Raw genomic sequence first — 20,754 nt, 5'->3', positions numbered from 1 at the left:
ATCAGGTTTGGGCTCTGCATCAGACAAATCTATCAGTGTCCTAAGTATTGATGTATGTTTGTGCCTGTCCTGTGCAGGGTGGGGAAGGGGGAGAAGAGGAGAACTCTGAAGAGGCTCTGATAGCTCAGTACACATATGTGGGAGCCACGACTAACATCCACCCTTATCTCTCAGCCATGGTCAACTACGCTCAGCCCGTCAAGTTCCAGAGTTTTGATGTGGCAGAGGGTGAGCTTCTACTGCTGTTCTGTTTTTAACTTTGTGTCTCTGCTGTGATTCTGAAAGCGAGTGTGTTCATAAAGACATGACATAAAACAGTGCGAGGATGTTGAATCAATAGTTCAGTCTCATGTGTGGCTCTGGGTTAAAGCAGTATGCCATAAGCACTTGTCCTTCTCTTCTCTCTCCCTTTCAGAAAAGAACATCTACCACAACATGTCATCCTTTAACGAGTCTGTTGGCCTGGGCTACCTGAAAACCAACGCCATAGAGTTTGTCAAGTATCCTTTGGGCTTAAAGTCGTAACTTTGCTGAGCAGTAAAAATTCTTAAGAGGAAAATTAAAGGGGAAACAATCTAGATTCTGCAGTTATTGAATTATTATAGTTCAGTTTGCATTTAATAAGCATTATATGTTATTTTTAAAATACATTTTAAAGGAATTAAACGTGATCGTAATGTAACATTTACATGTTTACAGACACATCAAACCTTTTGCCCACTCTGGGGGAGAGGTTGCCTTTTTACACATCGAGCAGTTACTTAGCAACATTATCATTCATTTGAAGTTCCATTCACCAAGGCAACCTGAAGTCCAATATTCTCTAGGTGTGGTTCATGAATTTCAAATATTCGAATAGTCATTAATTTACAAAAATTGAAGAGTTCATGTGACTATTGTCTCATCTTAAAAATATGTTTTTCATTGTTTTTACCGGCGCTTGGCTGTAATGCGGTACTACAGCCAGATGGTGGCTGTAGCACATCTGAAAGCTGTTTGCTAACCACAATTAAATAACAAGAGAAGAAGAAAACGTTAGCGCCGGGTACTGGAAAAACCTGAGATGTATGCAGAGACTTCTGCAGCCGTCGAAGAGATCTGTGTGGAAAAAAACAAAAATGATTTCAGGTGATCTTTGAGTCATAGTCGAATAGTTCCCAGTGAATATCGAATAGCATTTCTGCTTGAAATGCCCATCCCTAATATTCTCTTTAATCTTTGTTTTTGGTCTCTACCAACTCCTCAAGGGAATATCTGGATTTTTAGCAGCTAAACGCTAATTGCTAACTGGGTGTTGCTGCTATTTTCTGAGACATTATGATAGCCAGTAAGTAAGTTAGTAAGGTGAAAGCTGTAGAGCTGAACAATAAACAGAAGTTTGTTGTAAGGAAGAAAGGAGGAGCTGATTCAGGAGCTTTCTCTGTAGGTTCGTCGTTACAAGCAACCCCTTTCACATCGTCATTTTGAAACTACAGATTTGCCCAGCTTTACTCAGCAAGGGAAGTGTCTAATAAACTGACTGAGTTTTAACTTAATAAATCGAGGTCACTTGAGTTATGGTGGGTCAGAGCGAATGTTTTTCAGCCATATTTGTTTCTACTCTGCTGTCGGAAAGAACATGAGGCCTCTAGAGGCCGTTGTGCCTTTGAACTGTGTGACTTGGCCTCACACACACTTTGCCTCTCTCTCTTCCCCAACGGGACTGCTTGACCCAAGCTGTTCACACTAAAAATAGTCCTGCAGTCTGTTTGACGCACAAACGCACTCAAATGCACTCCCCACACATGTGCAGGAACACACATGCTCTCCCTCTCTTTTTTAAAAATGCTCCTGAGCGTCAGTGCAGCTACAACAAGCGTCAGATGAGCCGGATCTACCCCAAAGGGGGCCGGGTGGACTCCAGTAATTACATGCCTCAGATCTTCTGGAACGCAGGCTGCCAGATGGTCTCACTCAACTTCCAGACCCCAGGTACCACAGCACACAACATGGGATCTCTGACCTCGCACACACCCATACGCCGCACACAATATACACATGACAAGCAGACATGCATGTACAGATGCAACCCCTGAACTTCTGACCTCACATATTCTTACATCATGCTGTGAGCGTCCTCTGCATGTGTTGTCGCACAACCAACTTGCACATGCACAGATCCAAATGTTCTCCTTCCAATTATAACAAGAACAAGCGAGACATTTGTAAAAGATCCAATATGTCCGTTTGACAGGTGAGAAAACTCAAAAGCATAAGTTCAAAGTCTTTCTGCAAGAGGCTTGAGTTTCATTTAGCATCAGGTCGTCCCTCTCCACTCAGCCACTGTATTTCACTGGGATGACCCCTGTTACACACACATATATTCATAAGCTGTCCCTGCCACACACACACACACACACACACACACACACACACACACACACACACACACACACACACACCTCTACAGTGAGTGATGCCTGTTGAAAAACAGCTGCTGCCCCATGGCCGGAGGGGAAAGTGGTCGGACCATATGGCCTGCTGGGAGCGGAGCATGTGCGCGCCTGGAGGGGGGTCACACAGGAGATGGAGCCTCTGTGATGGAGGGATAAATGGTTCGAGGGAGAAAGAAAAAAAAGATCTCCACAGAAGGAGATGCACATGAACTGAATTGAACATTGTTTTGTTTAAGGCTGGATGTTTGTGTGACTGATGTGAGCCTCCTTCGTTCTCTCTCTCAGATCTGTCCATGCAGCTGAACCAGGGGAAGTTTGAGTACAACGGCTCTTGCGGGTGAGAACAGCTCCTCTCTCCTCTCCTTGCTCCGTCCCATCCATCCCATCCCTCCCTTCTCCGCCCCTTTCTAATGCTCATCAATTAAAGCATGTCACATCTCATTAGTGGTTGCCAGCGGCGACCGTAGCTACTATCTGCCCCGAGAGCCAATGAGTGCTTTGGGGAAGCGAGCTCCTCTTCGCCCGCCTCTGAGGCTCTCTGCAGTCATCTATCTCCTCTTCTCTCTCTCCGTCCCTCGGCTCTAATACCGTCCCCGAGGGCAGAGATTTCACTGCTAATGCTGGAAATCTCATATGTGGGAAGATCAGAGCTTTTAAAGACACCCATCATTACTAATGTCATTCTGCTGGGCCTGCGGTTAACACACACGCGCTCCCACACACAGAGCTGCACTACCTTCCTATTCCCAGCAGAACATGAGAGCTTAATTGAAACTAAAAACATTATAGTATTTTATTAGAGGGATTATCTACGTCATAAGATCACGTCAGGCAGATTGATTTTGCTGTGTTTTTATTTTCCATATGATGATTTTCTGTTTGCGTCAGGTACCTGCTGAAGCCGGATTTCATGCGGCGCTCAGACAGGATGTTTGACCCTTTCTCAGAGACGCCGGTGGACGGCGTCATTGCTGCAACCTGCAGCGTACAGGTCAGGTCATCTGTATGCTAATCCAGATGGGCAGTCAGTCGTCTCTTATGTCTTAATTTTCCTTTATATCAACTGTAAACCAAACTTTTAATTTTTTAAACTTTTAAACCTTAATTCAATTTAATTTTACCTCAATTTTGGGTATGTTCTTGATGCAGGTGTTTTTTGGTTGTATCTTTCACCTGCAGCATCAAGATCCAATCATAGTGAATAATGATTTTTCACATATAATTCAAATAATATTATCTACAGCTTCAAAAATATTTGTCTTTATTTTCTCTTCAGGTGTTCTCTGGACAGTTCCTGTCAGATAAGAAAATCGGCACGTACGTTGAGGTGGACATGTACGGGCTGCCGACGGACACCATCCGGAAGGAGTTCCGTACGCGCATGGTGATGAACAACGGTCTGAACCCGGCCTACAACGAGGAGCCCTTCGTCTTCAGAAAGGTAGCTAGAAGGGCAGCGAAAGGGGATTTTTGCTAATGTGAGAAAGCAGACACGGTGAGGTAAAAAATATGTGATGCATGCACTCTAGTGCTGTCTGGATTGTGATGAAAGCTGTGATATTTAAACAGTCAAACGAAGGATAGAGGTGAGGCGTGGTTTGGTTTGGACGAAAGGTCTGCGATGATGCAAGCTGCTCACTCTGTCCTTACAGCAGGAGAGAGAGAGGGGAGAAAAAGGAGGGAAGACAATATATTTTGACTTTTGAAAAAATAAAATTATTGTGGTCTTTTTTAAACGTATCACAAACCAAACCAGAGAGTGGGACAAAGAGAGAGCACAGTCTTTGGCTTTCTGCTGCTTTGGTTCAAGAGAGAAGGAACAGGGGGAAAAAGAAAGGGCAGCAAGAACAAAGGAACAACACGAAGAAATAGAGAAAGAAACAATTAGGGATGGAGGAAGAGAAAAAAGGAGAATGAAGGAGAGATATTGGCGATACAGAGAGAAAAGGAGAGAGAGAGAAGCGTGTGTGTGTGTGTAATAGTGCTGCTCTCAGCAGAATGAGGAGTCTCTCAGCCATGACTGTGACTCCAGCTTCCTAACACACACCATCAATCACAGCCTGCCGCAGTGCTGCTCTGCTCACACACACACACACACACATAAACTTACACAGTGCTATCAAAGAGGGGCATCACAAGCAGAGCTGCTCGCAGACTCGTTCCTCACATCTACACACACACGCCACCCCACTGCCACACCTTTAACATGCTTGCATACACAGCACTGTGAAGGTGGGAACAATACACACCAGCAGCACTCGCATACAGATCATGAGCAAGGCTACGTTTGCGTGAGCACACACACAAGCCGGTGCTCCCACCCATTCATCTCTAGTGAGTATTCTGCGGCCTTATCTCTTACCTTCCCCTTCGTCTAGGTATTAATCATCCCCCTCCCTCCGTTCACTTATCTCCACACACAAGGCCAGTTGAGACTCGCTTTCTTTTTTTCAAGGGTGAGCACACTTAAGCTCATCCACAGGCAAAAGTTTCACACACATACACACACAAACATGCATTTACACACGACACGCTCCGCTGCCTGTGTGCGTACTAGCTGAGGAGATGGCCTTGTCAGTGGTGAGATATGCTGCGTGTTATGTGCTATCATGCCTTTTTCCTGTATCACACTGTGACTGTCCCCTGATAGTGTCCCCTGCAGTTTCATCCTTGACCTTGCCTGTAATGACGCCGTTTCTGCTAAAGCTATAAAAAGAGGGACTATTTCATTGCAATGGCTGCAAAATAGTTTCTTGTTGAACTCGTTTTGTACAAAGAGAGTTCAGTAAACTTCCCACAGTTGCACAGGGCTGATAAGTGACTCCTAACTGACTTTAATTGCCTGCGCGCCATCTTTTTTTCTCCATTATTCTCGCTTCTTCCTCCCTCCCTCCTAGGTGATCCTACCGGACCTGGCAGTACTGCGCATCGCCGTTTACGACGACAACAACAAGCTGATTGGCCAGCGCATCCTGCCTCTGGACGGCCTGCAGGCTGGCTACCGTCACATCTCGCTGAGGAACGAGGGCAACAAGCCCCAGGCGTTGCCCACCATCTTCTGCCAAATCATCCTCAAGACCTACGTGCCCGACGGCTTCGGAGGTGAGGGGAACACGACACACACTTATTTTTAATAATCACAGAACCGTATGTGTTGTACTAATTGTTTTCAATGCAGGATTACAGGTTTATTTTAAACTGTCTTACTAAGTTTTACTGCTCAGTTAGTTCGTGTCTCTGATAAAGTTGCTTGTGTTGCCCGTAGGGAGGAGAAAAAAAGGAAGGCAACTTTCTCTGCCGCTCTCTTTCTCTCTGCCTCTGGTTAGTTTGAACATTCAGACTAATGGCATGGTGCAAATGATGATGACAGTGAATCAGCAGTAATAGACAGTTTAAAACAGGCAGCGGCATACAAATGGGCAGGACAATTGGAATTGTCATTAAATAAAGCCAAGGGGCTCGCACTGAGGAGCCATAACTGTAACCATTAGCTTTCTTCTGTACGATCCGCTGCCAGATTCACTTCCCTGCCACACACACACAGCGATGCACCGGGCGCTCAAAGTAAAAGCCTTTCTTTAAAGAAGCAGTCTTATTAAAACCATCTCCTGGCCCAGTCTGCACTCACACACTTACTGAAAATAATGAGGCAATATTTCATCATGAAGGAGGGTCGCCTTGTGAAAGTTCTGTAGATCTGTACGAGTGGAATTAAATTCAATGTAACGCACTTTAACCGCCTCTTTATTGCAGGATTACATTTAAAGTCAGAAGAAGGATTGTTTCAAAGATGATTCTAAAAAAATGAATCTCTTTCTTTTGTTTTATCATAATTATTTGCACTATTTTAGTAAGTCTAAACTACATATTGTTTGGGGTCTTGGAGGATGTTTGGAATTGCTAAATATGCACTTGGTACAAGTATAATACCTCAACTCATGTGCTCTCCTATCTGTCCTGTAATTGTGCATCATAATTAGTGTGATTATGTCATTGCACTATTCTGTACCAACAGCATCTGTTTCATGTGTGTGTCCTGGGAGAGATATCCCTGCTCTGTTGCTCCTCTTGACGTGACATCCCGTTGAAAGGGATTTCTTAGGGGGGCATGTTGGGTTCCCTTATCTGAATCAAGGCTGAAGATAGACGGTGTCGTATGCCGAACAGACTGTACAGGCTGAGCCAAACTGTGATTTTGGGTTATCCCAAAAATAAATAAATACATTTTGAATTGTTTTGTGTGTTTCAGCGATTGTGGATGCCCTATCAGACCCAAAGAAGTTCTTGACCATAGCAGAAAAGCGAGCCGACCAGATGAAGGCGCTGGGGATTGACACGGTACACATGACAACACTCACACTTTCTAAAGCTTTTGTTTGAGCTAATAAAAATGCTAACCAGCGTTTACTCACTCTGTACTCAGATATATTACTGCATAATACTATAAAGACAGCGTCCCTTACCACCTGCATTAATTATTCTCTTTCCGTAGAACGACATTGCAGACGTTCCCAGTGGAAGCTCAAAGAACGACAAGAAGGGAAAGGGTAAAGGAGACACTGTGAAGGCCAGTGTGACACCGCAGGCCAGCTCGGACACGGCCCAGACCTCCAACGCCGCCCAGAATAACACAGCAGAAGCCAAGAAGGGTAGATATACTGATGACAGACATACACATTTTAAACTATTATATATTTATGCCATGTTGACTTTGCTTTTCTCTGCCTGTTTCAGATACTGCACTTGTGCCTAATGTCAGCATTGATGACTTGAAACAAATGAAGGTTGGTAACTCAACTCTGTATTCTTAACTCATCCTTTAGCTCAGTCTGATATACATGATATAAGAGAGTGCTTATATACCAATGGATGACGCTGCCAGTAACGTGTTCTTGCATAATAAGGCCTCTCTCTCTCTCTCTGCAGACGTACCTTAAACTGATTAAAAAGCAACAGAAGGAGCTCAACGCTTTAAAGAAGAAACACTCGAAGGTGGGTGACTGTCGTGTGCTGCTCATGCAAAGAGGCTGCTGCTTATTCTGGACAGTCATTGAGGCTCAGAGGAGCAGAGACAGAGCGAGGGTGGGGGGTCCCACCTTTCATCTTTAACTGAATACTGCTTCATCACTGTATTCACCCACGCACACACACACGCTCTACCTGTGACAAACACACACAGAACCAGTGTCCTTTAAGGAATTAGACTTGCTAAAGTGGCTTCTCCTTTGACCAGAGCTGAACACACAGACAATGGTCGGTGCTGGCTCATTCATAGTGGCTGATTAATTATCACAGCAAGTCCTATTACATCACAAATGTAAAATAGTAACATCAAGACCCATCTGTTGACTGAATAAAGATAACGCTAAAATAAAGATGTGCTGGCTCATTACTCGATGTTGACAACAACAACGTTTAAATGTTTTCATAATTATTACTTTGCAGCTGCCGGTTTTGTTATGATTGTAAAATATGTTTAAGGATTAATTATCGTATCTGTGGAGGAGGTTTGATTCAACCCTGGGACAAGTTTGAATAAATATTTAAGGAGATTCATGTTTTTCATTTTTCCAACAGGATCAGAACACAATGCAGAAATCTCACTGCACCCAGGTGGATAAACTGGTGTCAGCGCATGAAAAGGAGAAGTCGACCCACGAGAAACTACTAGAGAAAGCCATCAAGAAACGAGGGTAAGAAGGGGGGGGGGGGGGGGGGGGGTTAAGAAAAAAACACGGGGAGCATTGTGGGGAAAAAAACCAAGAGTACAATATGGATTTACATCATTGCATTGCTCTGGTGTGTGTGCGCTCAGAGATTCTGGTCCACTGAAATAGAGAAATATACAAACTGTGGCATATAAAGTAGCAAACTTAGGTTAATAGAGACTACATTATAATAATTATATAATATTTATAATCTCACTGACTTACTGCCTTCAAGATGCAAGCAATCTGACTAGCTCGTTCTTTAAAACTGTAATCTCGAACATTTCATTTTCGTCCTCTTTAGCGGCACCTATGGGGATAAAAGCTAATTGCGGGAGCACACTTCCCAGATATCCAGAAAATGTTGCATGTGTGACGTCCACGGTTGTAACTCTTGATTTTCCTCGCTGACGGTCGCTTTCCTTTTCAGACTGTTTGCCTTCATCTGAGCGTCGAGTTTGTTTCTTTTTCTTTGGATTTTCACTTCTTGTTGAAGTTGTATCTGTAGTCATCCATCTTTTGTTTGTTTGTTCAGCCATAGTAGATTACTGTTTACTCACAACACAAAGACCAGAAAAGCAGCCGCTTAGCTCCGCCTACCTCTGGCAGACCAACTATTGCTGGCTGATGGAAAACGCGTCACTAACTGGGCGCCGCTTGTGATTTTTTCTGCGAATGTCGCCACAGACACCCAGTCCATAATAATACTATATACTGCAAATGCAAAAGCTTTCATCAGTGGGCCATAGGCTCAATCACCATGTGATAGATAATGACTCAACAGACTTTTATTTAGATGAAAATCTTGGCGATCATGACTTAAATGATCATAATATTTATGTGATTTCCTTTCAGGGAAAATAACTGCCAAGAGCTGAAGAAGGAGACGGAGGATAAGATCCAAACACTGGTCGCTGATCACAAAGTCAAGGTAACACAAAACTTCTTTCCCAAAACCAAAAAAACTTTCAACAAAGTTATTGTCTGTAAGGATGACAAGTGGCTGAGTTAATTTGACCGAGGTGTGTACCTGTGACGTGTGTGTTTGTGCAGGTCAAGGACATCACAGCACAGCACACTAAAGAGTGGTCGGAGCTGATCAGTAGTCACAGCAGCGAGGAGCAGGAGATGAAGGACAGCCACGTCACACAGCAGTGTGAACACCTCAAGAAACTCCTGGCCACCGTCCAGGAGCAGCAGACACTGCAGCTAAAACTCATCCACGAACGGTAAGAGGCCGTCTCACACACACAAACACACATGCAGATATATGGATATATATACCCATTTACTGCAGGGGACAGGTCCCCTAATGGTGCATTCAGCTAAAGGTATTAGTGTTGTTGTTTTAAGTCAATGTGACTTCTGGTTTCACAATTTTAGGCAGAGCAAAGAGATGCGTGCCAACCAGGCCAAGATGTCCATGGAAAACAGTAAAGCCATCAGCCAGGACAAGAGCATAAAAAACAAGGCGGAGAGAGAGAGGTGGGTCTCACATACGTCTGTATCCACCATCAATCACCGTGTGTTTTGTGCCACATGTAACATCGTCCTGCTCTTTTCTGCTCTCTAGGCGAGTGCGAGAGTTAAACAGCAGCAACACCAAGAAGTTCCTGGATGAGAGGAAGAGGGTAGGTTGTTTCTCTAATACCATTCTTTAATGCCATACCAATCTCAGATCCCACTGGCTATAGTCTGAAGGTGACACAGCCTCTGGGGACAACAGTGAACATGTCGGGCGTGTCCGGTTTAGCCAGCGGTTAGTCAAGACTAGTCAAGATTTACTTTAATTAACGGGTCTTACCTTTGCCGAAATTTCAACATCATGATGCAGATTAGTAAAACGTGAAAATGAAGCTTTGTCAGGTCTGTCCTCAAGAAGAGAAGAAAACTACTTTTTAAAGGCTCATTTGTTGAACGGAGGTTGGAGCAATCATTTCTGATGCATTCGAGGAAGTCGGGAAATCTGCAGCATCAGGGAATTTATCTCCAGTTGAATTTTAGATCTAGAACGGACTGTTAGCTGTTAGCATGCAGATGTCTGTTTATAGAGATTAATAAGAAGATAAATCGTTGTCAGATGACGCTGATGGGAGCCGTGATGTCACTACGGTGGATTACATTCCGCCTGCTTTTTCATAATCTGCTTTTGCATACACCGCAGCCTGCTGATACGTGATTGGTCAATATTGCTCGGACTAAAGCAATAAACAATTGCCGTCCTGGAAATCCACGTCCCTGCCTACAGATTCGACATGTCTATGTAGAATGTAGACCATACGAGTATTTGGATGTCTATTGCTTCTGTGGCAGCTTATATTAAATATTTTCTTAGTTTTTTAGATTGACATTAAGCAATCAAACATGTTACTTTCTGAACAACAATAATCTCAGGGTGATTGATCACCCTAAAGACAATTGTCAAACTCTAAATCTTTGATATTATTATATATTTATATACTAGCAATAAGTCATTCCTTAAGAATCATTGTTAAATGGATTAATGTTGTAACCTAGTTATGATGTTTAACAGTAGCTGAATATTCACACCTTCTCGTCTTTGTCTCTGATGTGTCTGCAGCTGGCCATGAAGCATCAGAAGGAGATGGAGCAGCTAGAGAAAAACCAGAGAGAGCAGTTAGAGAAACTGGAGAAGTTCAATGAGCAGGTAAAACACTCACACAGAACCTGACAGTCAGAATTTCACTGCTAATATGTGGTAAATTTAGAAATCAGCCAAATGCTGTTCTTTATCTCAGTGTCTGAAATGTCTAAACGTCGCATTTATTAATCCACCTCCTGCATGAATGCAGACCCTCTCTCATTTTATGCTCCTTTGTGCTCCGCTGGCTCTTTAAGTGTAAATGAAACTTGAGACTGGGGATTTCTTTCCAGGATAATGTCTGCAGTTTGTATCATCTGTGATGTAAACTGTAATTAGCTTTGCAGGAAGTGTTCCACATAGCTGGCATCAGTTTTACCACAAGGGACTTTAAAGACAAACACAGGTCCTGGCGATTAAACACAAAGTCCTTCTCAAACTATTAAAGTCTGAACGATGTTTCTTCACACAGAAACATCTAGCAGAAAGTAGAAACGTGCTGATGAAGGTGTCATATCTCCATCTGTCTGTTTTATTTTACCATCTGTCACACTTCATTATATGTACATGACTTACATGTATGTTCATTTGTTTTAATATCATTTGCTTTTTCCGGCACAGCTTTTGAAATCACACCATGCAAACAAACAGGTTCAAGGTAGGCCTCTCCATCTCACTCGACTCTACCATCTGATCATGTGTTCCTTCCATCTCTTCTTTTGTCTTTCATTCATGTTGCTCAGCTTCCTGTTAAACTCTGTCTTTTCCTGCCATTGAAATGAACACTACAATGAGCAGTCTGAGTAACGCAGGGAAATGGCACACGCCAGGCTCCTCTTTGAAAACAGATAGTAAGAAGAAAGAAAGTGATTCATTTTCCTTTCTATTGTCAAATCCCATTCCAACGTTGGATTCTGCAGCTCTCCGGGTGTCAGCGGCGCCAACTAGCAGCTTGAGTCATTAATCACCATGACTCACCAGCTATTACTAAGCAAAAACAGCCAGCTCCCAACCTGCCCCGCTGTGCTTTCACTCCAGCTCATAATCATTTGCTTTCATAGTGTGTGACAGTGTCCCTCTGCAGACATTTAGTGGCAAACATTACACATCACTCCTGCTGGGCATGAGGGCTGTGCTACCTGCAAACGTAAGCAAGGAGACGCACACAGAGGAGGGGATTATAGCTGACGTAGGAACTGATTTGTCTCTTACAGATGAGAAGTTTTTTTGTTTTTCTGATATTGATAATGCCTCCGTTGGTCTGGTATCTGCGTGTTTTACATGCACTCATCTGATCCAAAAAGGTACTTTGACTGGAAATCCATTACTCTTCTCCACTCAAAAAATAACAGGTGCCCACACAGCAAGTTGCTCTACGCTGCCACAAGAGACTTAAAGGGGCCATATCTTCTGAATGGATATTCTCATATTTTGATGGGTTTCACATGTTTGGCTGTTTATTGTTCACAGTGAAAAAGTGAAAACTGCATAATTCTGTTTTTCCAGGATTACATGTTTAAACAGGTCACCTCTGAAATGGGCCGTTCAGAACAGCTGCAGGTTTCTACATAGAACCTTGCTGAAATCGACCAATCGACATTCACCGTCATTCGCCTCAGGCTGCCTTCTTGCACGAGCTTGTAGTCAAGTCGTTTCATCCTACCATTCTGATACCTCCTGGCGATTCTGGCGCGTACATATAAAGCAGAATAACCGATCCTAGAGCAGCCACTTTGGAGCGACAGTGCAGTGCAGCCGCTCCCCCATGTGGGACCGCGCACGCACGCGGTCACTCCAAATACTGTCAGCCAATTGTGGCTAAGGTCCTTTGAATGGCAAAACGACTTGTTGGTTTCAAGATGTAGGAGAGGCTCCGAAAAATAATGAAATTAAAATTTGTATACAATTTTTTTTAAAGGAAACAAACGTTACCAACGTGATTCAAAAACTTGATTGATTGCACAGCTAAAATATGTCCCCTTTAAGATCTCTGCTGCCACCATGGATTAGTTATGGTTACAGTTTTAGAGCAGTGAAGAGGAGCTGATTTCAGGTCATTGATCATGTCACAATAGCAAACAACAACAGCACAGTGCTAGCAGAGAATTTGATGTTAGAGCTACACCGAATAAAGCATTTTCATATTAAAAATCTGTTTCTCATCAACGCTCTGTGTTGGATACCTGAGAGGGTTAGAACTAGAAAATAACATTAATAATTAAATCTCTTTCTGACAGTCAGACTTAACAATAAAAAACTGTCATACATTGTTCGGTACTTGCTATCAGCCTATTCCTAAATTCAGGTTTCAGGATCGGTATCAGGAAGGAAATACTGGTATTGCAGCATCTCTAAGTTTTGATTGATGATCAAACTTACAGACAGAATTATAACAGAAGAGGTGGCTCCTCTGCAGGTGCTGCACGTGTGCATTTAAAGAGAGGCTTACTTTCTGCATCTGTCGGGTCTGACTCCGCTTTGTCTCCTCAAAGGCCAAGGACATGCAGCAGATGGTGAAGTTGGAGGAGGAGATGGACCGCAGACCTGCCACGGTGGTGTGAGCGGCTGAGACCGAGACACAAGCACACACACACACACCCACACACACACACACACACGTACAGTCGTATACACACACACATGCAGGTGCAGAAACACTCCACCGCAGAGACGTTGCCCCTGCCCACATCATTGTCTCTGTGCCGTCTCTTTATGTTCACACACAAACACGCAGTAGCCCTCCACCCCACTCAGTTTCTGCACCCTCACCCCGCCCGCTAACTCTGAACCACTGAGCAACTGGCGCTTATCACTGTATGACAGGGGGTTTAACCACTGATGGAAAGAGCAAACGTTACCTCGGAGACGAAGCAACACACGACAGACGCGTCCCCTCCTCCACCGTTTGTAGATCTGAATTTTCTATTTTCAATGTTTCCTGCTTCATACGGGCAACACGAGCTGCAGCTATCAGTGTAGACACACATAACACACACACACACGCACAAACACGTCCCCTCACAGGAAGTGAATATCCAATCTCCTTTTCACTTGTTTTATTCCTTTTTAAAATCGGTACCTGATTAACAGCGCGGACGAGAGAGGGGAGAAGAACACGTATAAGATTTAATGTCGATTCAGCACAACTGAGTAACTTTGTGAAATACACTGTATGCTACACACCAGTCCTGTCCTGAGCACTTTGTATGTGATAGGCCATCATAACAATGTGGAAAATGTAGCAGTGCACTACTGTAGGTTTCTGTATTTCAGTAAGAATGTATTTAAAAGAAAAAAATCACTGTATGAAGGAGTGGCGAAGCCCCCCATCTCACCTAGTCCTACGATGAAACTCCACAGATGTGTTCTGACCTTTTCTGTTGTTTGACAAAGATTGAGCCCTCTATGAAAAGACATATTGTCCTGCTGAGTCTATGAAGGGAGCACAATGTGTTTCTCAGTCAAACATTGTTTTAATTACTCTAAAAGACCCAAGAGGTTGTGTGACGGCTGTGTTTCACAACAAGGAGCTCCTAATGTTGGCGTCACAATCAAATATACTATGCAAATAATTATTCCCTCAAATTTTGGGAGAAACAAAATCCAGAAAATTAATCTGTAAAACATCGGTAACCCAAATTTGGTCATTTGTAGCCTTTAATGGTAAAACACTGGTAACAAAATGAACATTAATTCTGCTTTATTACATTGTTGTAATTAAGCCACCCATCACAAGACATTTGTCAGACAGAAGTCCGAGCCAATGAGACGTTGATAAAAGTAAAGTGCTCCCTTTATAGCTTCCTGACTGCATGTGAGCAACCTCAGCTTGTTATCCTCATTGTGTCCCTGCTGGTCTTTGGTTGTTGACGTGATCAGGGGGAATAATTATCACAGAGCTGTGACAAAGCCTGAGACACGGCCGCTACACACTGTCATCACCAGGGGTTTCATGTCCCAAACAGGTTCCCTCTAAATCAGGGCTGAACCCCACTCTGAAACTTCGTCAGTAGAGTCAGATTTGGCTGTTGGTTCCTTTTTTACCCAATTCAGCAGCACTCCAATCTAGTTCAGCCTACATGAAGATTATGTACGTCTTTATCAACACACACCAGCTCCTGGCTGGACATTCAAACATTTCATTACTTTCTTCTAAGTGTTTAAAGTCACTTCAACATCTTAATTTGCTTTATTTTTAACCGTGTGAAGGATTTAAGTCGGCTAGCCTGCAAAGAGGGTTGGAGAGACTATCTGTTTTGGAGAGATGGAGACCTCTGTGGGAAATCGCCTCCTGGTAAAAGACCTTTGAAAAACAAAAACTGAATGAATTCTCTCCTTTAAAAAAAAGCTAAGCACAGTCAAACATGTTCGCTGCACAGTGTCTGAGAAACACGGATGTTTAACATGAGGCTGCTTTATTCAGTGTTTGACCTACTTTAATTACCTGGTGAAACCTCTGCAGATAATTTGGCTCCCAGCAAAGAACTTCCTGAAGGGTCATTTGAGACTCTGTAAAGTTGCCAGGCTGAAGTCCTGCATTACACTGTGCACAACAACAGTTTAGAAAAACTAAAGTGCAAAGATTCGACTGACAAAATGAGTCAACTCAGGGTCCTCTCTTGATGATTGGAATTGTTGAATTTGAGGGGGCAGCCCTGCTCTAGATGCAACCGTACATGGGACTACAGACGGCTGGAGAGAGCACGTTGCGACACTGCTCAATAAAAAGTCACTTCAGAGAAACAAATGTGACGGGAAATATGAAGTAATGGTGCACACATGATCATGCCAGGCGTTCACACTGCACGGCTAACCACCAACAAAGATAACCAAATGTCTACCGTCGTCATGACGCTGGTATGAAAACACACAGAAACGCGGGGATAAAAGCACCTCTTGGTATTTTGGGCTTTTTAAAAGGTTTGTTTTCTGTTTTGTTCTGCTGTAACTCACGTTAAAGGGTAGACGGGATGTTCTTGTATATACTGGAATGTATGTAGTTTAATTTACTTTTTTTGACCAATTGTGTTCTGTCATACAAGGGCTCAGGGGACGGAGTGGGTCTGTTGGATGTTGGGGAAAGACATTTATCAACCACTGGGTGTTCTGGTTTGTTCTTTTCGTTTGTTTCCGGTCTGCCCTGTCTGCACCACACAACACAGTATAAAGCTCTCACCACATATCTAGAGCAGAGATAAACAAGTAAAAGTGCTTTTAAATTTTACTCCATCGCTTTCAAATGTGCCACTCAGTGTCTGTTAGGAAGTTACAGTTATTTTATGAATGATAAAATGCCAAATTAAGGGGTTATTTATATGAAGATATATATAAATAAATGAATATATATATTATATATATTAGATATAATGTGTAGTTTAAGATTATTTTGTTTGTTAGAGGCTTTTTTGCACTAGTTGAATGTTTCTGTTGTGTGATTACATGTAACCTTTGGCTCTAGTTTGTCAAAAAGCAGATTATTTTTGCAGAGCAACGTCACAGATTTGATTTCCTGGTTTCTACTGTATCTCTTTGTTTTCTATTTGAACTGTAGCTCGTCAACGAACCATCCTGTGCGTGTTTTTGTATTTATATTGTATTGTTGGACTTAAAGCAATGAAAATACTGTTGTTATCCAGCTCCTTTAATACTGTTTTATAGTATGTGTACCAATAAAACAAGGTGTAAAATGGGACATAACCACGTGGCTCCGTCGTGTTTCTTCGGTGTTATTGTGGCTCACTTTTTGTGTTTGACCAAAATAAAGTGCTGAACACCAACACAAATTACACAGTACATCAAAAAATTTTCTTTGGGTCATTTTCTAACACCAACAGTAGACTTTGTTTCCCTTCAGTCTGTTCCTGCGGAGTACTGGAAATGTCTCAGGGGGGTCGCTCTGTGTCTGCAGCACGCGCACGGACACGCAACCCCCGCACTTATTTCTCCAACAATGACCACAGCTCTCTAATCACATTCGACAAGTGCAGCTTAAATTAATATCCCTGATCAGCTCTTGAACACAGGCAGCGCTGCAGCTCTTTATTGTGATCATAAGCAAAGCATTTCCATTAGAAAGACGAACAAAGCGCGCTAATTATGTTTGCGTCGCCCGGCAACTCCGTGGCTTCCCCCTTCACTCCCCCTTCTCTATAAAGCAGGCGCCATGGGTTTGTTTAGTCAGCACTCTGCGGCTCAGTGTTACAGAAAGATGTCATTTCTCCGATAAGTTCTTGGACTTTTTGAGAATCATGCTCAAAGCTCAGGGGAAGTCTGGAGGGCAAACAGGCACACAGATCCTCCTGGAGGCGATGTCCAAAAACAAAGTCCACCTGGCACGGTTCGTTCTGGACGCGCTGGATGGAGAAGTCGTTGACTCCAAAACAGAGGACGCACAGACCCCCCTCATCTCGTCCATCCTTCTGCCTGACAGTCTGACCCGGTGTAAGTTTGTGGAGCTTCTCCTGCAGAGAGGCGCCAATGTGAACTGTCAGGACGGAAACGGACGCACCGCGCTCAGTTACGCGTGTGAGAGAGGCTGCCTGGATGCTGTGAAGATCCTGGTGCGGAACAACGCGGACCCGGAGATTGAGGACGCCTGGGGGAACACTGCGCTGATGTACGCAGCAGTAGCAGGTCACTCTGCAGTGGTTGAGTTTCTGGTGAGAGCTTTCAAGAGGCTGGGTCTGCAGATAGATAGAAGGAATAAAGCTGGAAACTCTGCTGTGGAGGTGGCAAAGTTTCTCGGCCACACAGAGTGCATCTTTGCGCTCAACAGCAGCTTCAAGAAGAGCCATGAGGCTGAGAGAAGTGCGCAGCCGCGACTTAGTTTGAGATGTAGCGATGTAAATGACAAGTTTGACGGGAAACTTGGACTGTTAGTGAACAAACTTGAGGTTCTCCAAACGTGTAATCACCGAACTTCTACTAAGCCACAGAGGCTTTGGACGAAGCAGAGTCGGTTGCCTTCGATGGACTCCATAGAGGAGTTTGAAAGAGAGAATGAAAGCTTCTCTTCACCTCCACAGGAGCTGGTTTTCTCCGGAGTCCTGACCCCTAAACCCCCTCCACGAGCCTCCAACCATTCTCCCAACTCTAAGTATCCTGGAGTCGGGGAAAGGTTGACCCCCTCTGATGATCCCCTCTCTCCTCTGGCACGGAGCTGTGAGGCTCAGAACCCTGTTTTCTTCTCACCCCGGCCCAGCAGAAACACCCCTGAACGCAGCGCGCCCTCTGCTCTGGGAATCTTACTGACTCCCATTGTTGATAACACAAGTGATAATGATTCAGAGACAAAACTATCAGACTTCGGGGTGCGCAGATTTAACGACAGCTACTATCAGAAAAGATGTAGTCTGCCAACCAGTGTCCTCAGACCCACACCTCCGGAGCGCTCACTGGTGCCTTTGCGTAAATCCAGAACCATGAGGAGGCGGGAAGCGTCTCCCTGCAGGGCGGAACCTCTTCACTTCAGCGCACATGCTGCCGCTTCTTCAAACACGACTTTCTCCGTGTTGAGCAACAAACTCTTGCGCCGATTCACCTCCCCAGAGTTTAAAAAGGACGTGGAGCAGTTTGAAGATGATCCAGCGATGACTTCAGGGCGGATGCCGCGATCAGAAACTTTTCCACAGATGATGAAACATCCCCAGGTGGGCAGTAAACCCAGCATCGACAGCATCAGCTCCGTCAAGTGCGAGTTTGACTTTCATTTCAGAATGCCAAACTCCTAAAAACCACCGCGCGTCATGCGTAAAAAGTGTTTGACCTCCAAACGGTCACGTACTTTTAGACCCTGTAACATCGGAGAGAAAATGTGCTACTCTTTTCTAAATGCATGTCCAAAAGTGTCTCGTGAGCCTCTCTGCACTGCCTACAAATCGTTGGAGCAATGACTGGAGCATCCAACAGCATCGATGTCTCATGCTCTCGTTCCTGAACAAAACAAAGTCATGTCAATAAATCCGCCCTGCAAAAGTTGGACATCTAACATCCGGACGCCATTAACAGGAGGACAGAGGAATTAAAAACGAACTTGAATTATTTTAACAGTTAACAACAACAGAGCACTTTGCGTAAACTGCGTGCGTAAAAGCCAGAACCTGCCAGTTGGATACTGCAGCTACGGAGTGAAACGCAAAGTCTAACTTGTAGTTTCACTGTGTACGGTTGCTCCTGTGTTCATATTTGCCCCTCCTCTTGGAGTGGGTGGGGGTGATGGGCAATACATTATAAATAACTTATTTAAACATTGACGTGTGCCATAATCTTACATACAGTACGTTTCTGCATCTTTCAGCATACACTGGTCTGCCATGTTTAATAATGGTTTTAGTGGTTGTTAACAGTGAATAAAATCTCACTATCTCCAATTCACACGGTGTTCTGTGTTTTATATGTATGTGTGTATATATATTAATGTTTGTGTGAGAGAGAGGGAGGCACTCAATCGGAGTCTATTGTGGCGAACATTAGCCTATTTACAGTTATTTTTTTATAAAGGGGGCTCTGACGTAATTCTTATTGACGGATGATAGGCATAAGTTTAGACTAAGTTACATTTATGTATGCGTAATTGGTCTCACACGTAAGATGAAGAGGGGAAAAAAGCCTTCCGGTTCAAGTTCCACTTGTGGTAGAAATGTTAAATGCATCCTGTTATCTTGAAACAATAATAAATATTCGTTGAAGCTAATGCCGTAAATCTCGCTCCATCCGATGATGCATCTGAATGAGGTTTTTTAAATGAAGTGATTTTTGCAGCACTGGTTCTCACGAACTCTCAGCTGCAACCTTGCAGGAGTGGAGTTTGAGAGAGGGAGGGAGGGAGGGGGTGTTGTCGGCGTTTCCCTCCAGACATACATCATTTCAGCCCAACCTACAGCTGCTCCCACAGAGATGGAGACTACAGCAATGCGGGAATAACCGAGACTGCATGTCTACCCTCCTTTACAGGAGACTAACTCAGGTGACGGACTTTTATTCTTCCTGTTAATAATGCGCAGAGGGAGCTCAGTCCTGCAGCTGTCTCTGGGTTAAAACCTGTCAACCTTGGAGAGGGAGGTCGGTTTGGACAGACACAACTCCGCGGTGCTCCTGCGGCTCCGAAACCGGATCTCACGTCCAACCTGGAGACATTTTTGCTGCATTCGCGATGATCTGAGCGTGACTTCTGGGCGCTGAGCAGAGGCATTCCTCCTCTCTCTCTCTCTTTTTTCCCTTTTTTCTACCCCGCCCCCTCTCTGTCTTTCTCTCGTTTCTTTACGTGGGTTCAGCACCGGCTGCCCAGTCAGTTAGCCCCTGTTAAGCAGTGCTGGGGAAGCTGTTAGCGATGGGACGAATCGGTTTCAGCACCACGGAGAGCACCCGACTTCTGCTGCTCGCTGTGTTTGGTAAGGCAGTGTGTGTGTGTTTCTGTTTGTGTGGTTTTTGTGTGTGCGTGCTGTTGTCGTGACTCCTCACTGCAGTGAGTGTGTGTGTATGTGCGCGCGCGCGTGCACGCGTGCGCACCCTCTACTCATGTTAGGCACGACAGCAGTGTGTGCGTGTCTACATTTCACCTGTTATGTCCTCCTCACATGAATCTAAAAGTGATTCAAACATCATCAGAGTTACACTTCGTCACTTTCTGACGTTGCTCAGTCTGCAGCCAGGCGCGTGCTGTTGCTCCCCTGATGCTGCAGATTTCAGTCCCCGGTGTTTCAACCTGATTTTGACTTTGGCGTGGGGAAACAGAGGTGATAGATCAGCAATCTAAAGATGTGGGGGGACCTCACGCTAAACATTACGTTTCTGCTGATCTGACATGTTTTTGGTGCGCGTGTGAGCTGTGTGCCCCATCTGTCCCCCCCATTGACATGTATGCCACCGCTTTATATCCCTCTCCCCTCTGTGGTCAGGTGTGCTCGCGCTGTCCGCGGTGCTGGCGGAGCAGGAAGGGGAGAACCTGTCCGGGCTCTCCAACAACCCGGACAAAGCCATCTTCGCGGTGAGGGAGAACGGCACGACATGC

General features: G+C 44.3%; 2 protein-coding genes across 3 annotated transcripts in view; both read left to right on the top strand.

The window, feature by feature from the left end:
* Positions 1-16,432, top strand: part of LOC138612946 (1-phosphatidylinositol 4,5-bisphosphate phosphodiesterase beta-4-like) — a 78,548-nt gene extending 62,116 nt beyond the window's left edge. The window contains exons 22-40 of one of the 2 annotated variants that reach the window (XM_069686486.1): positions 78-228; positions 416-500; positions 1,847-1,971; positions 2,721-2,772; positions 3,324-3,426; positions 3,712-3,876; positions 5,333-5,537; positions 6,685-6,773; positions 6,928-7,084; positions 7,170-7,219; positions 7,362-7,427; positions 8,013-8,128; positions 8,999-9,074; positions 9,197-9,372; positions 9,527-9,628; positions 9,717-9,774; positions 10,725-10,811; positions 11,367-11,403; positions 13,238-16,432. In XM_069686486.1, the coding sequence (XP_069542587.1) occupies positions 78-228; positions 416-500; positions 1,847-1,971; positions 2,721-2,772; positions 3,324-3,426; positions 3,712-3,876; positions 5,333-5,537; positions 6,685-6,773; positions 6,928-7,084; positions 7,170-7,219; positions 7,362-7,427; positions 8,013-8,128; positions 8,999-9,074; positions 9,197-9,372; positions 9,527-9,628; positions 9,717-9,774; positions 10,725-10,811; positions 11,367-11,403; positions 13,238-13,314 (1,977 nt within the window). In that variant the 3' untranslated portion in view covers positions 13,315-16,432. The remainder of the gene's footprint in view (positions 1-77; positions 229-415; positions 501-1,846; positions 1,972-2,720; positions 2,773-3,323; positions 3,427-3,711; positions 3,877-5,332; positions 5,538-6,684; positions 6,774-6,927; positions 7,085-7,169; positions 7,220-7,361; positions 7,428-8,012; positions 8,129-8,998; positions 9,075-9,196; positions 9,373-9,526; positions 9,629-9,716; positions 9,775-10,724; positions 10,812-11,366; positions 11,404-13,237) is intronic. The other variant, XM_069686493.1, reaches the window with a different exon arrangement.
* A 3,215-nt stretch (positions 16,433-19,647) lies between these two features.
* lamp5 (lysosomal associated membrane protein family member 5) overlaps positions 19,648-20,754 on the top strand; it is a 5,897-nt gene continuing 4,790 nt past the window's right edge. The window contains exons 1-2 of the mRNA XM_069657188.1: positions 19,648-20,134; positions 20,642-20,754. The exon at positions 20,642-20,754 is cut by the window's right edge and continues 66 nt beyond it. Coding sequence (XP_069513289.1) covers positions 20,074-20,134; positions 20,642-20,754 — 174 coding nt within the window. The 5' untranslated portion in view covers positions 19,648-20,073. The remainder of the gene's footprint in view (positions 20,135-20,641) is intronic.

The sequence above is a fragment of the Semicossyphus pulcher genome, unplaced genomic scaffold (genome assembly GCF_022749685.1).
Source record: "Semicossyphus pulcher isolate SPU_LCO1_2020_fin unplaced genomic scaffold, fSemPul1.0.p SCAF_11, whole genome shotgun sequence".
Classification (NCBI taxonomy): domain Eukaryota; kingdom Metazoa; phylum Chordata; class Actinopteri; order Labriformes; family Labridae; genus Semicossyphus; species Semicossyphus pulcher.
This window is presented reverse-complemented; position numbering and strand designations above follow the sequence as displayed.